Source organism: Lottia gigantea, assembly GCF_000327385.1.
Source record: "Lottia gigantea unplaced genomic scaffold LOTGIsca_95, whole genome shotgun sequence".
Taxonomy (NCBI): Eukaryota; Metazoa; Mollusca; class Gastropoda; family Lottiidae; genus Lottia; species Lottia gigantea.
The window spans coordinates 103,721-118,018 of NW_008711088.1; the positions used below are offsets into that span (position 1 = coordinate 103,721).

Sequence of the window (14,298 nt, forward strand, 5' to 3'; positions counted from 1 at the left end):
CCACAGACGTCTGATTGAAAATTAGAATGGTGTAAATTGATGATATCAGTGTCCCTGATATACATAAAATATTTAGAAAACCTCTTTACAATCTCTTTAACAAGAATCACAGACGTCTGATTGAAAATTAGAATGGTGTAAATTGATGCTATCAGTGTCCCTGATATACATAAAATATTTAGAAAACCTCTTTACAATCTCTTTAACAAGAACCACAGACGTCTGATTGAAAATTAGAATGGTGTAAATTGATGCTATCAGTGTCCCTGATACACATAAAAAATTATAAAATCTTTTCACAATCCCTTTAATGCAGCTTACGGAAATTACCGAGAGTTGCCGAATGGCAAGTAGGTGATCACGTGACATACTTCCAGAATCATCAGCACGTGCAAACGTGAAGCAGATTTCAAAATGGCGTCCAACTAACTTTTGACTTTGTGAAATATTTCTGTTTTGCTTTAAATTGTGATAAGAAAGGAATGTAAAAGCCAGAATTCGAACAAAGTTTGTCTTTGAAAAATGTTTTTCTGTAATTTGTGAAAAGAACTGACTATAAAGGACTAGAATAGGCATCGATAGTCATGTCCGGACTTGTGGATTCAGCCCAAGTTTTTGGTAAGTTTTTCTACTATTAGAACGCTACACATGGGGCCTACGCGAAAAAACAAAATTCAATTCCCATGCGTCTCATTTGTCCGAGTAGTGTTTAATATTGGTCCGTAGTCTAGTTCTCGATTTTTCAATTGGCAGTTTTTGTAGTTATAGCCCTTGATTGGTAAAATAGTTCACTCAACAGGCTACACTTTTTGGCACTACTTCAAATATGTAGCTCTACGGAAAGGAGAGAGGGACGAAACAACGGTGCCTTATTTTGGGCCCCCTCCCCCATTGATACATGGAAACACTACTCTGCCTACTGGCTGTAAGCTTATACTTTATCCAAAAACAAGGCTTCTATTTGGAGTTATGTGCCTTATATGCCTCGCCTTGCTTTGCTAGGCAAATTTTTTTTCACCTGCTTGCAAGACAATCCATTTAAGTGTGGATGTGTTAATAGAAGCTACTCCAAACAGATCAGTGGCTCAACTAGATGAGTGGGGGTCCGTGAACTTCAATGGGTTGGGGCCCCTCCCCTAGGGCTTTATTTTACATTATGCTCTCCTGCTTTCTGAGACTCCTCTGCAAAGTCAATTTAAGTATTGGTTAATGAGAGATTAATAGATTTTCAGTAGCTAGAGCTAATGATAATGGGATGTGACCCCCTAAGGGCCCGTAGACTTGGTTCAACCAGTCCCTATGGCAATTCAGCCACTGACTTCAATCAAAAACAAATTCTTCTTCCATGTGGGTATATATTATATAAAAAAAAGCAAATTTCATTAATATTCATCTCATAATAGCAAGTCATTTATTTCATAATCTTGAAAAATATTAATTACAATTCATTAGTCACACAAAAATCACAGATATTTCTATTAATGGATGTCATTCCCACACTTTCTTATATACATTGACGGCACCAGCTTCCCTCGAGGACTGGGGGTACACATAGAGGGCAGACTGACTACATGGGAGGACATATAGGGACAGACTGACTCAATAGGGGGACAAATAGGGGAGAGACTGACTCAATGGGGCGACAAATAGGGTAGATTAACTCCATGGGGGTACAAATAGGGGGCAGACTGACTTAATAGGGGGACAAATAGGAGAGACCTACTCAATGGGGGGAAGGGACCAAATAGGGGAGCAACTGTCAAGGCTGAATTCAGAATGCAGGGTACAATTGGGGATGAAAACCATTTTTTTTTTTAGGAGGGAGGGGGTACATGCTGGTGCCACCAATGTAAATATACAGTATAACTACTCTCTGTCTACAATGTTTACAGAATCAAATTTTACAAAATCATTTTTGTAACAATTTAAAGTGATTGTATCCGGGACACTGATAACATCAATTTACATCATTCTAATTTCCCATCAGACATCTGTGGTTCCTGCAATTCCACTAAAACTAAGCATTTAATGACGTCACCAAACACTTAGTTTTAGTGGAATTGCAGGAATCACAGACGTCTGATTGAAAATTAGAATGATGTAAATTGATGCTATCAGTGTTCCTGATACACATAAAAAATTAAGAAAACTTCCATACAATTCCTGATTTAAGAAATCCCTTTACAATCAACTGTAAAATTACCAAACCTTATATTTCTATAGATCTCAAGACATTCTAAAACAAATGGCATACAGTTGAACATATTAATTTGAATATTTGAAATGAGAGAGAAAAAGATAGTGGACCACAGCCATATACGCCCACCACGGCATGCGGATGGTAAATATTCAAGATTTTGAGGCAAGGGCAATAACTCTGCTTCTAATGGTCGAAAATAGCTCAAATTCGAACTAGATCTTTGTTTTATGAATATGTCTACACATACCGAAATTCATTTGATTCCATCAAAAAATCTAGAGTTTTTAGCGCGTTTACAAGCAAATGTTGACCGACGGACGGACAGGGGTGCCGACAATATACGTCCACATAGAGAGATGTGGGCGTATAAAAATTGAATCTAAGCTTATTATAGACAGAGAGTAGAACTTGGCGATATACAACTATCGCAAATTATCAACTTGAACAAATATCAAATATTGCACGTGAATAAATACTAAATACATCTATATACATACAGATTATAGTTACTATTATAGTAAACAGGAAACCTCCAAATAATAATAATACAGAACCTGAAACATGTTGTTCCTTAAAGATTAACACAGTGTGATCTTCAGACAACTAAAACAGAACCTGAAACATGTTGTTCCTTAAAGATTAACACAGTGTGATCTTCAGACAACTAAAACAGAACCTGAAACATGTTGTTCCTTAAAGATTAACACTGTGTGATCTTCAGACAACTAAAACAGAACCTGAAACATGTTGTTCCTTAAAGATTAACACTGTGCGATCTTCAGACAACTAAAACAGAACCTGAAACATGTTGTTCCTTAAAGATTAACACTGTGCGATCTTCAAACAACTAACATAGGTCGAGATAATACCTTCAGATTTTTCAACCCAGTTTCCCCTGTCAGTGATGTAGGTAAGAGAGGCTGACATGAAAAGAGCGTCTAGTCGTTCAGATGGGACAATAAACCGAGGCCCTGTGTGCTACAGGCTGTACATGTTAAAGATCCCTTGTCAGATGGAAATCGAAAAAGAGCAGGCTAATTCCGCTTTCCTGGCAAAATTTCCCTCATTGCACCCTGCATGGCATTGCCCATATTCATTAACCCACAAGGTGTAGAAAAGTAGGACGTAAAACTCCATTCATTTCATTTTCTCTACAATCCCTTTAACACAAAAATAACTTACACAAAATTTAAAGATAGAAAAAAACTGAGATCATATAAAACAGGGAGTTCAGAAAAAATAATCAGAAAATAGAAAGACAGGTAAGATATCCTAGACCAAAAATAGAAAGACAGGTAAGATATCCTAGACCAAAAATAGAAAGTTGGTTTCCAGTCTAGTCGGGTAGCAACGATTCTTGAAGTTGCGATTTCGATATACTATACGATACTCATCCAATGATATGATTTATTGTGATAATTATCAAGATTCATTTATTTTTTAGCGTCAAATTAAGCAAACTATTTGATTAATTGGTGTTTCTAATGAATTATCATGTATTCTTAATATTGCATATAATTAAGAGTTTTAACCAATCATAAATGTCCATGTATGTACAGTCTGGATAAACAAAAAAAGACTTTTTGACCTTTCTTGATCGGTCACTCATTGGAATTCTCCTGGTAATTCTCTTCTAATTTAGCTAATTATGAATTAATTATGGACATGTGAGACAAAGTGGTATTTTTCCAAGTCATTAGAACACCTCTACTTTCTATTCATAGAAGTATTAGCATTTTCATTTTATAAATAAAAATAAGGGAACCCATCTTTAAAGACGGAAAGAGAAAAAATGTAAATTTGTAAAATTACAAGTTTGTCACTATTAAGCACTTGAGAACATTTAAAAGTAAGGAATAATTTTTTTGTAAATTTTGATGTGAAAATCAAACTTGGAAAATGAAAACATGACACAATTTCTTATACACACAAGAATTCTGTGTCATTTGTTATTAAAGGGGTCTATCGTGCCGATATATCAAGATTATTTTTATCCAACGCAATCCATCGATAAGAAAGAAAGAATCGCGGTTCATCGGTGAATTGTTGCAGCCCTACAGTCTAGAGTTTGTTTTAAGGTAGTTTGTTGACAGTGGAGATACAGGAAGGCTATACTTGTCTTAAAAAAAAATATTCTAAACTATTAAAGGGACATATGCACCTTATTTTTTCCTAGCTTGAGATATTTTTAAAGGAATCATGCGATTTTCATACATTTCTAGTACTTCTGAAGAATTTTACTCACTATTTCTACAGATGTCTTTTCTATATATCGCAGAGTCTCAAGAAAAGACGAGTCGTCATTTTAACTTTCAAACGTAGATAATTCTGAACACACATGGATTTGAAGGTTCAAATTTCGACGATGAGCTGTGAACACTATTACTGATTGGCTAAGCTAAAAATTCCCTTCTCTGAGACTAAGGTATGATTGGTCAAAAAGAATGGCGCATCTGTCCCTTTAACAATTGAAAATACAACTTCTCGTGTTTATATTTTGAATCATGATTCACAAGTTCTTTGACATCTTTTTCCGATGTTTGAGGTTCTTTACAATGAGCAGAATACTTCTATAAAGTAAAATATTGAGGTGCATACTCTCAAGACTTTCAGGAACTGCTGGCACCAGACTTTCAGGAACTGCTAGCACCAGAAGCAACTATTAAACTTTCAGTCTGTTCTCTATCTAGCTCTCTTAACCTGAAAAAACAATTCAAATTTAGAAAAAATACATTTTGAAGATTAAACATGTCCGAACTGCAAAAATTATAATTATGCGTACTCTTCATGAGCTTGAAGCGAAATGACTGATTTTAGGAACATCGACATTAAAGGGACAGGTGTGCCATTTTTGAGGGGTTGATTTGAGTCTTGAATATATGTAAATAGTCTTCAGAAATATTAGAAATGTACCAAAATCACATAATTCCTTTAAAAATATCTCAAACTAGGAATTTCTTTTCTTATTTCTATATCTGTCTTTTCTATATATCACAGTGTCTCAAGAAAAGACAAGTCGTCATTTTAACTTTAAAACGTGGATAATTCTGGACACACATGGATTTGAAGGCTCAAATTTTGACAGTGAGCTGTGAACACTATTACTGATTGGCTTAGCTAAAAAAATTCCAGTTTTTGAGACTAAAGTATGATTGGTCAACAAAAAGTAGTTTTAAAGAAACTTGAAAAAATGTAAATATCTCATATTTCGACAGTGAACTATGAACACTATTACTGATTAGTTTAGCTAAAAAATTCCTGTTTCTGACACTAAAGTATGATTGGTTAACAAAAGTAATTTTAAAGAAACTTGAAAAAATGTAAAACTGTGAGCTTACCTTATTTTTGATCTTTTCTTACAAACACAATGTAATAATTTCTTTAAACCAATCAATACAGGATCCCAATTTTCATAATGAGTTAAAAAACTGATGGCAAAAAACGACAAGAAAATTGGAACAGTTCCTGCGTAAAAAATCCAGGAATAGTGAACCTGGAAAAAATATTTAACATTTTATCAAAGGAATTCTACCTTAGGTATAAAGGGGTGAAAGCCGACAAACGGCCGACTCTCAGAAGCACTGGCACAGGCATCAGAATTTTTCTTACCTTGAGGAAGATTTGAACCCATGGAACCTAATCGCCTAGCAGACGACAATCTAACTCACTACAGACTGTCACAAAAAGACAGTTTCAAAGTTGTTAACCTTGCCTGTGCATGTGCAGGTATCAGAATTTTTCATACCATAAGGAAGATTCGAACCCATAACACTCAATCGCCTAGCAGACAACAATCCAACTTGCTACCGACTGAGCTATTCCACTGCCACAAAAAGACAGTATTGACGTTACACAGTTTGAAAGTTGTTAACCTCTTCAAGGAGATATTCATATAGCCTGGCATATTAGGATACATATTAGGACCTACTCTCGTAAGCACAGACACAGGCATCAGAATATTTCTTTTGAACCCACGGCACCTAAACGCCTAGCTACGGACTGAGCTATTCCCCTGCCACAAAAAAAATCTTAACTTACCTCTTTCATTATAGCATCAGCTATCATCGTGAGGGGTATCGTTAATCCCAGAGCTAACGTACCAATTAACGATGACGTCAAAAAACATCCCCTTGAAAAAAAAAAATATCCAGACATTGTTAGAAGAAACTTTTAAAACAAATGAAATGAATGGAGTAATACATCCTACTTTTCTGCACCTTACAGGCTAATGAAGACAGGTAAGACCATGCAGTGTACAATGAGAGACATTTTGCCAGTACAGCAGGATTATCCCTGCTCTTTTTCCATTTCCAACTGTCGAGGATCTTTAACGTGCACAGATTGTAGAACACAAAAAAAATTGTAAAAGTTTTCTAAATTTTTAGGTGTATCAGGGACACTGATAGCTTCAATTTACATCATTCTAATTTTCAATCAGATGTCTGTGGTTTCTGCAATTCCTATGCAATAGTGACGTCATAGCGCCCTTTGATTAGCAGCTTTTGCGATAATGACGTCACAAGACACTTGTTATAAGCGGCAAAAAAATAAGAAACATACCACAGCCATAAGAACTCTGAGAAAACGGTGCCTATTAATCCGTTGACTGTAATATACAACCACTGAGACCGTGTTGGCCATATAAATATCTCCGTTTTAGAATAGTGAAGAATCAGAAACCCTGGCCATATTATTACACTGCAAATTATTCCAACAAAACCTGAAATAAAAAAAAAATGTTCAGAATTTATCCTTGAGCAACTCTCGAAAGCACTGGCTGTTGCATCAGAATTTTTAATTATCCTGAAATCAAAAATTTTATCAATAATTAAAAAAGTTTTTCATTCTAATATTTTTGATAGTTGTCTTGTAGGGCTGCAACGATGACACCCAAAAGCACACACCGTGGCATCAGAATCTTTTTTTTCTGACTCTGATGAGGATTCAAACCCATAGTACCTATTAAACCGAGGTTCCATGTGCTACAGGCTGCACATGTTAAACATCCCTCAACAGTTGGAAATCGAAAAAGAGCAGCCTAATGCCGATTTCCTGGCAAAATTTCCCTCACTGCAAACTGCATGGCATTGCCGTCTTCATTAGCCCAATTAGGTGCAGAAAAGTAGGATGTAAAACTCCATTCATTTCATTTCATTTTTGTAAAGATACCTTGACAATTGATGACACCAGACGTCATTGAGTTAGGTCAAAAGGTCAATTGACGAACATTAAAGGGGAGGTAACAGATGAAAATATTATTTACAAGTTTTTTTTTCTTACTCACCAAAAAACATGGGTATATCTAGTTTGTCCTCGTGATCCACTTTTCTTCGTAGCGAGACCAGATATAGGGCGTATAATATCGAACTTAATAACGCCCATAACGCCCCGACTGGAATATTATCTTCAAAACTTTTATCAGAGATACTAACAATCACTACACCACCAATACTGTAAGAAATGAAATAGCCTTGCAGTGTGCAATGAGGGAAATTTTGTCAGGATAGTGGTACCACCAATACTGTAAGAAATGAAATAGCCATGCAGTGTACAATGAGGGAAATTTTGTAAGGACAGCGGCACCACCAACACTGTAAGAAATAAAATAGCCATGCAGTGTACAATGAGGGAAATTTTGTCAGGAATGGGGCAACACCAATACTGTAAGAAATGAAATAGCCATGCAGTGTACAATGAGAGAAATTTTGTCAGGAATGGGGCAACACCAATACTGTAAGAAATGAAATAGCCATGCAGTGTACAATGAGAGAAATTTTGTCAGGAATGGGGCAACACCAATACTGTAAGAAATGAAATAGCCATGCAGTGTACAATAAGGCAAATTTTGCCAGGATAGTGGCACCACCGACACTGTGAGAAATGAAATAGCCATGCAGTGTACAATAAGGCAAATTTTGCCAGGATAGTGGCACCACCGACACTGTGAGAAATGAAATAGCCATGCAGTGTACAATGAGGGAAATTTTGCCAAGACGGCGTTAACACCAATTACTGTTACAAATGAAATGAAATGAATGGAGTTTTACATCCTTCTGTTCTGCACCATGTGGGCTAATGAAGACAGGCAACGCCATGCAGTGTGCAATAAGGGGAATTTTGTGAGGACAGCTACAAATGAAATGAATGGAGTTTTATGTCCTCTGGTTCTGTATCTAATTGGGCTAATGAAGACAGGCAATGCCATGCAGTGTACAATGAGGGAAATTTTGCCAGGACAGCAGCATCAACAACATGTTTCAGGTTTTGTTTTAGCAGGGTGAAGATTGCATAGCGTGAAACTCTGAGTAACAACATGTTTCAGGTTCTGTTTTAGTTGTCTGAAGATCTCACAGTGTGAAACTCTGAGTAACAACATTTTTCAGGTTCTGTTTTAGTTGTCTGAAGATCGCACAACGTGAAACTCTGAGTAACAACATGTTTCAGGTTCTGTTTTAATATTTATATAAAATTTTTACCTGATAAATACTGCTACTAATTTCGATAAAGAAAATCTATCGAGACTAGAACTAGGATACACGGCAGAACAGACTAGGGTAAATAAACCAGATGTTGACGATAAAACATTAACAATGGCCGCCTCCGTATCTAATAAAGCTTGTTGGTACGAAAAATTGGCAAAAAACCACTGAAAAAAACAGAAAATAACCTTGAAAATACTTTAATATGTTTGTCTATATATAGCACTCTCTAATTTTCAATCAGATGTCCGTGGTTCCTGCAATTCCACTAAAACTCAGCGTTTTATGACGTCACTGATTGCAAAGTCTTTATGTGATAAAACATATTTAGCGATTAATGACGTCATCAAACTTTTTTGAAGCTGATATTTCAATTCACTTTAAAATAATAATAAACTTGAATTCATCCCCAAAATTTGAAAAAATCAGAAATATACTTACTAGAACTGAAAACAAAAAACCTAATTTGGCGACTTGTTTGACTGATAATTTACTTAAAGCTTTCAACCTATCTTCTTCCGCTTTTAAACTCGCTGAATACGATAGACGTGATAAAACAGCATCTTCCGCATGAGTATCTACAACAATTAAATAACAATTAGTATTAATAAGAAAGAAACAACTATTTTTTACAGGGATAACAACGTAAATTCACAAGGATCCTTTCTACCAGCTGGTCCTTGGTCAAACCTCTTGGTATTGATTTTAGAAGGATAACAACTTAGGTTCACAAGGATCCTTTCTACCAGCTGATCCTTGGTCAAACCTCATGACATCGATTTTACAAGGATAACAACTTAGGTTCACAAGGATCCTTTCTACCAGCTGGTCCTTGATCAAACCTCTTGGTATTGATTTTACAAGGTTAACAACTTAGGTTCACAAGGATCCTTTCTACCAGCTGGTCTTTGGCCAAACCTCTTGGTAATGATTATCTGTACCCATTTACAGCTGGGTTGACTGGAATAATGATGAAAGGGGCAGGGTATGGAAACCTGGTGGGGTTAAAATGATTCCTGATAAAGTTACTTCACCTGGTAATTGTCGAACTTCTGATAAACTGTTAAAACTTATCGATCTTCTTCCTAGTATGTAAAAAAAAACTTGCATTTATAGGGATTGTAAAGAGTTTTTCTATATTTTTTCAGTGTATCAGGGACACTGATAGCATCAATTTACATCATTCTAATTTTCAATCAGACGTCTCTGGTTCTTGTTAAAGAGATTGTAAAAAGGTTTTCTAAATTTTTTATGTGTATCAGAGACACTGATAGCATCAATTTACATTATTCTAATTTTCAATCAGACGTCTGTGGTTCCTGTAATTCCACTAAAACTAAGTGTTTAATGACGTTTAGGCCCTTAGATATTATTAGTAGCTTTTGCAAAAGTGACATCATTTACAGTTAAGCATTTCTATAATTACAAAAACCACAGACGTCTGATTGAAAATTACGATTTAGGTTTTAATTTGAAAGTATTTGAGGTGATATCGATTGCAAAATTTGGTGATTCTGACAACTTTACTGTTTTCCCAATTTTCAATCTTGAATATCACGGAAATTATTAACACTAACCTGAAGAATCATCAGAATCAGTTCCACTGTTTTTATCATATTTTACTGGGACATATATTGGTTCACTCTGAACAAAAAATATCATATATTAAATCAAGCAATGATACCAAATGAACTGGGCTCTCGGAAGCATTGGCACAGACATCAGAATTTTTCATATCTTGAGGAGGATAAGGGTTAGGTGTTACGGGGTTACGACGACAACAGGCCGTCTCTCGTAAGCACTGGCACAGCCATCAGAGTTTTTCTTATCTTGAGGGAAAAGAATAAAATATAAACATAAGCCTCCCCAGAATGGGAGTACAAATTTACCCCCCTAGAAAAGTGGTTTGCACCCCCAATTGTACCCCCTCTTTATTTTCAACAAATCTAAATGTCTACCTTTTTTCTCTAAAATATGTGTCGGAATGCACGAAATCATTTCATTTTTGTAAACGAATTTTGCGACTATGACACCACCACAGAGTAGCTAAATTTTGAATTCAACCTCAGTAGTTGTCTCCCCATTGAGTCAGTCTGCTCCCCTGCTTGTACCCCCAGTCTCTTCAGTGCATATTTAATGAAGAAGATTGAACAAGGGCAATAACTCCATTTAATATAAATTATAAACTCACTAAATTATCCTCCCTTTCCTCTGTTTCACCATTTAATCCTGAATATTTCTAAAAAATACACAAAATATAATATTACAGCTTCGACCAATCATATCTTAGTCTCAGACACGGGATTTTTTAGCTAAGCTAATCAGTAATAGTGTTCACAGTTCACTGTCGAAATTTGAACCTTCAAATCTATGTGTGTCTAGAATTATCTACGTTTGAATGTTAAAATGATGACTCGTCTTTTCTTGAGACACTGTGATATATAGAAAAGACATCTATAGAAATAGTGAGTAAAATTCCTAGTTTGAGATATTTTTGAAGGAATTATGTGATTTTCGTACATTTCTAGTATTTCTGAAGACTATTAACATATATTCAAGACCTCGAAAATGCTGACTGTTCCCAGATTTTCACTTGAGGAAGTAAAATTTCTTACCGGAACGTGGGTACACTGTTGTCGCCATGGTTTCCATATAATAAAACCAAATAAATACATACTCATCATGGCTGTTTTGATATACGTAGTAAAGAATGGTCTTTTAAAATCTTCGAATATATACTAAAGTAAAAACATTATTTCTATATTTTTAAGGATGGGTTGTAGCGCAGTCAGTAAGAGTGTTGAAATCTTTACATGACATCATTTGCTTGATTATGTTGTACAAATGGTAATTGTGGGTTCTAATCTCAGTCAGTTTGCCAATGTTTGGTGAATAAGTCATCTTTCTTCATTGTTCCAGTTAAAGATGGGTTTCCTTATTTTTTAGTGTCAAATTAAGTCTGGATAAACAAAAAGAAACTTTTTGACCTTTCTTGATCGAATTTCATTTGATTCCATCAAAAAATCTAGTTTTTAGAGCGTTTACAAGTAAATGTTGACGGACGGACAGGGGTGCCGTCAATATACGTCCACATAGAGAGATGTGGGCGTATAAAAAGGGATGCACCACCCCAAGATTTTTCCCCCAAATACTGAAAGGAAAGAAGGGGTGTGTGTTATGTTCACAATTCTATGTTATAAGAAATATCCTACCTCTGTTAATTCGGAAGAAGCTACCCATATTACATCTACAATGAGTAGCACGATAATTCCTAATATTAATCTCTGTACCCTTGACAAACCACTCAATCCTAACATCTTTAACTTAGTATCAAATCTCTCTCATAATCTACAAATGATTGAAGAAATAAATTAAATAGTTTACGTTCCTGGTACGTGATTGGGTGAGGCAATGCAGTGGGCCAGTGGCAGTGCCAAAGGGTGAGCAGAGGGGTCAGTGCCCCTCCCATCGCTGCCCCGAAAGCATGTTTTTCGTGCAAAAATCTCATAACTAGGTTGAAAATATGCACATACAAGTTACAAGTCCTCGTGCAGGCACAGGAATGGTCTTGGTCGGTGATTTTTGTCGCCGGCTAGTCTTGTCAAGAGTTTCACCGACTGGCTGCGGGCACACGAGGAGACAAAAATTTCCAGTCATTTTGCACTATGTCGATAATCATGCGAAGATCATGCAAATGAAAGGAAAATGAATCTGATTGCCCCATGACGCTTTGTCTTGCAGATGATAAAACTATCAGAGACAATTATCAAACTTGTCGGGGACGCAATAATCTTGTCGTGGAAGCAGACACATATAAAATTTTACTTTGTTGACGGCAAAGACTGTTCGTGTGAACACCCCAGCATAACTAATATCTGAACAAGTTCATTGGTAGGCCTACGTGAATTTAAGTGAATTTGAATCAAAGCTTCAAAACAAGGTCCAGCTCTGATAATCTTAGAATGACTTTGCAAATTATCCATTCTACACTGATGGCAGTTATTGTGACATCTTGTGACATGTTAGACAAAGATTCTGTCATGTCCTTCATTTGAGGATGATAAACTGAGGCTCATGCCGCCGTCTTGGCAAAATTTCCCTCATTGCAAACTACATGTCGTTGCCTGTCTTCATTAGCCCAATTAAGTGCAGAAAAGTAGGATGTAAAACTCCATTCATTTCATTTTTTCATTTAATGGTCGGATGAGTCAATGACAATGACAGAGAAAGACCAAAAGTCTTAGATTCTTGATTGCGAACTCAACATTTTCGCTTCTAAATCTGCAAACGACTGAAAAAAAACTCACCAAATTTCCATTTAGATGAAGAAGTCAGTTAGAAGAAAATGTAAACTCACTACCAAGCCATGTAACATCTATAAAATATATTTTATCCAAAAAAAATCGAGTCGAGAAGAAATCGGAATTATCGCGAAATTCATCAATAAGTCAAAACCGGAAGTTTACCTTTTTTTACAACACTCGACTCGAGTCAGGTGCGTTTGAACGTGTCGCACTCGTGTCGTGACTCGTGTTGCTTACGGAGCCTCGGTTTATAGTCCCATCTGAACGACTAGACGCTTTTTCGGAAAAAAGTTTTTCCACGTAAGCCCCTCTTACCTACATCACTGACAGGGGGAAATTGGGTTGAAAATCTGAAGGTATTATCTCGACCTAAGCCAATGTTGAACCCTGGACCTTCAAGTAAGCGAGCAAGCGTCTAACTCACTGAGCCACCGCGGCTCCAATCGGACTAATGAAGACGGCCAACTCCATGCAGTGTGTGATCGGGGAAATTTGGGCATGGATCTTCTTTCTTATCAAGTTTTATGATCAGGTGTTATATCTTGAAGTTCGATACGATGATATAGGACCCCCCCCCCCCTCTCCCCCCCTCGGTAGTTGTCCCCCATTGAGTCAGTTTGTCCTCTATATGTACCAAAAGTCTCAGGAGGCTGGTGCCACCACTGTCATTAGTCTAAGTATAATTAGTAGCTTGGATGTTCTAATCCATCTAATATCGACTTCCAGTTAAAGTTAGTCCGAAACTCACCTTTCCTTAGTTTACTAAGTGTTTGATGGGTATTTATTATCAACCACTGATAACACCATGCAGTGTGCAATGAGGGAAATTTTGAAAGAACAGTGATATTAATCTGCTCTGTTTCGATTTCCAACTATCGAGTGATCTTTAACGTGCACAGCCTGCAGCACACGGGGCCTCAACTAGACTGGACTTTTTTCTACATCAGGCACTCAGACATCTTCACAATGTCAAGATATTACGAACTTCATCTTATACCTTGACTGCAAAAGCCACTATTCTTGTATCACGGAAGTTTATAAATGCAGCCATTTGATTGGACTATGCTCCAGCGTATACAACCAATCAGAGGCCTCTGTGAAGTTTGAAATAGCTTGACATTGTGAAGATGAAGTTTGTAATAGATTGACATTGTGAAGATGAAGTTTGTAATGGCTTGACACTGTGAAGATGAAGTTTGTAATAGCTTGACATTGTGAAGATGAAGTTTGTAATAGCTTGACATTGTGAAGATGAAGTTGGTAATGGCTTGACATTGTGAAGATGAAGTTTGTAAGAGCTTGACATTGTGAAGAT

The 14,298-nt window shown here is 36.4% G+C and overlaps 1 protein-coding gene across 1 annotated transcript; it reads right to left on the minus strand.

Moving 5' to 3' along the window:
• Nucleotides 1-4,833: 4,833 nt before the first annotated feature.
• Nucleotides 4,834-11,996, minus strand: LOTGIDRAFT_179913 (hypothetical protein; the record flags this gene model as incomplete). Its single annotated transcript, XM_009068849.1, has 11 exons — nt 4,834-4,900; nt 5,539-5,693; nt 6,239-6,329; nt 6,761-6,920; nt 7,485-7,651; nt 8,677-8,846; nt 9,121-9,257; nt 9,714-9,764; nt 10,257-10,323; nt 11,295-11,417; nt 11,892-11,996. The coding sequence occupies 11 exons, from the start codon at nt 11,994-11,996 to the stop codon at nt 4,834-4,836; spliced, it is 1,293 nt and encodes a 430-aa protein (XP_009067097.1).
• Nucleotides 11,997-14,298: the final 2,302 nt, after the last annotated feature.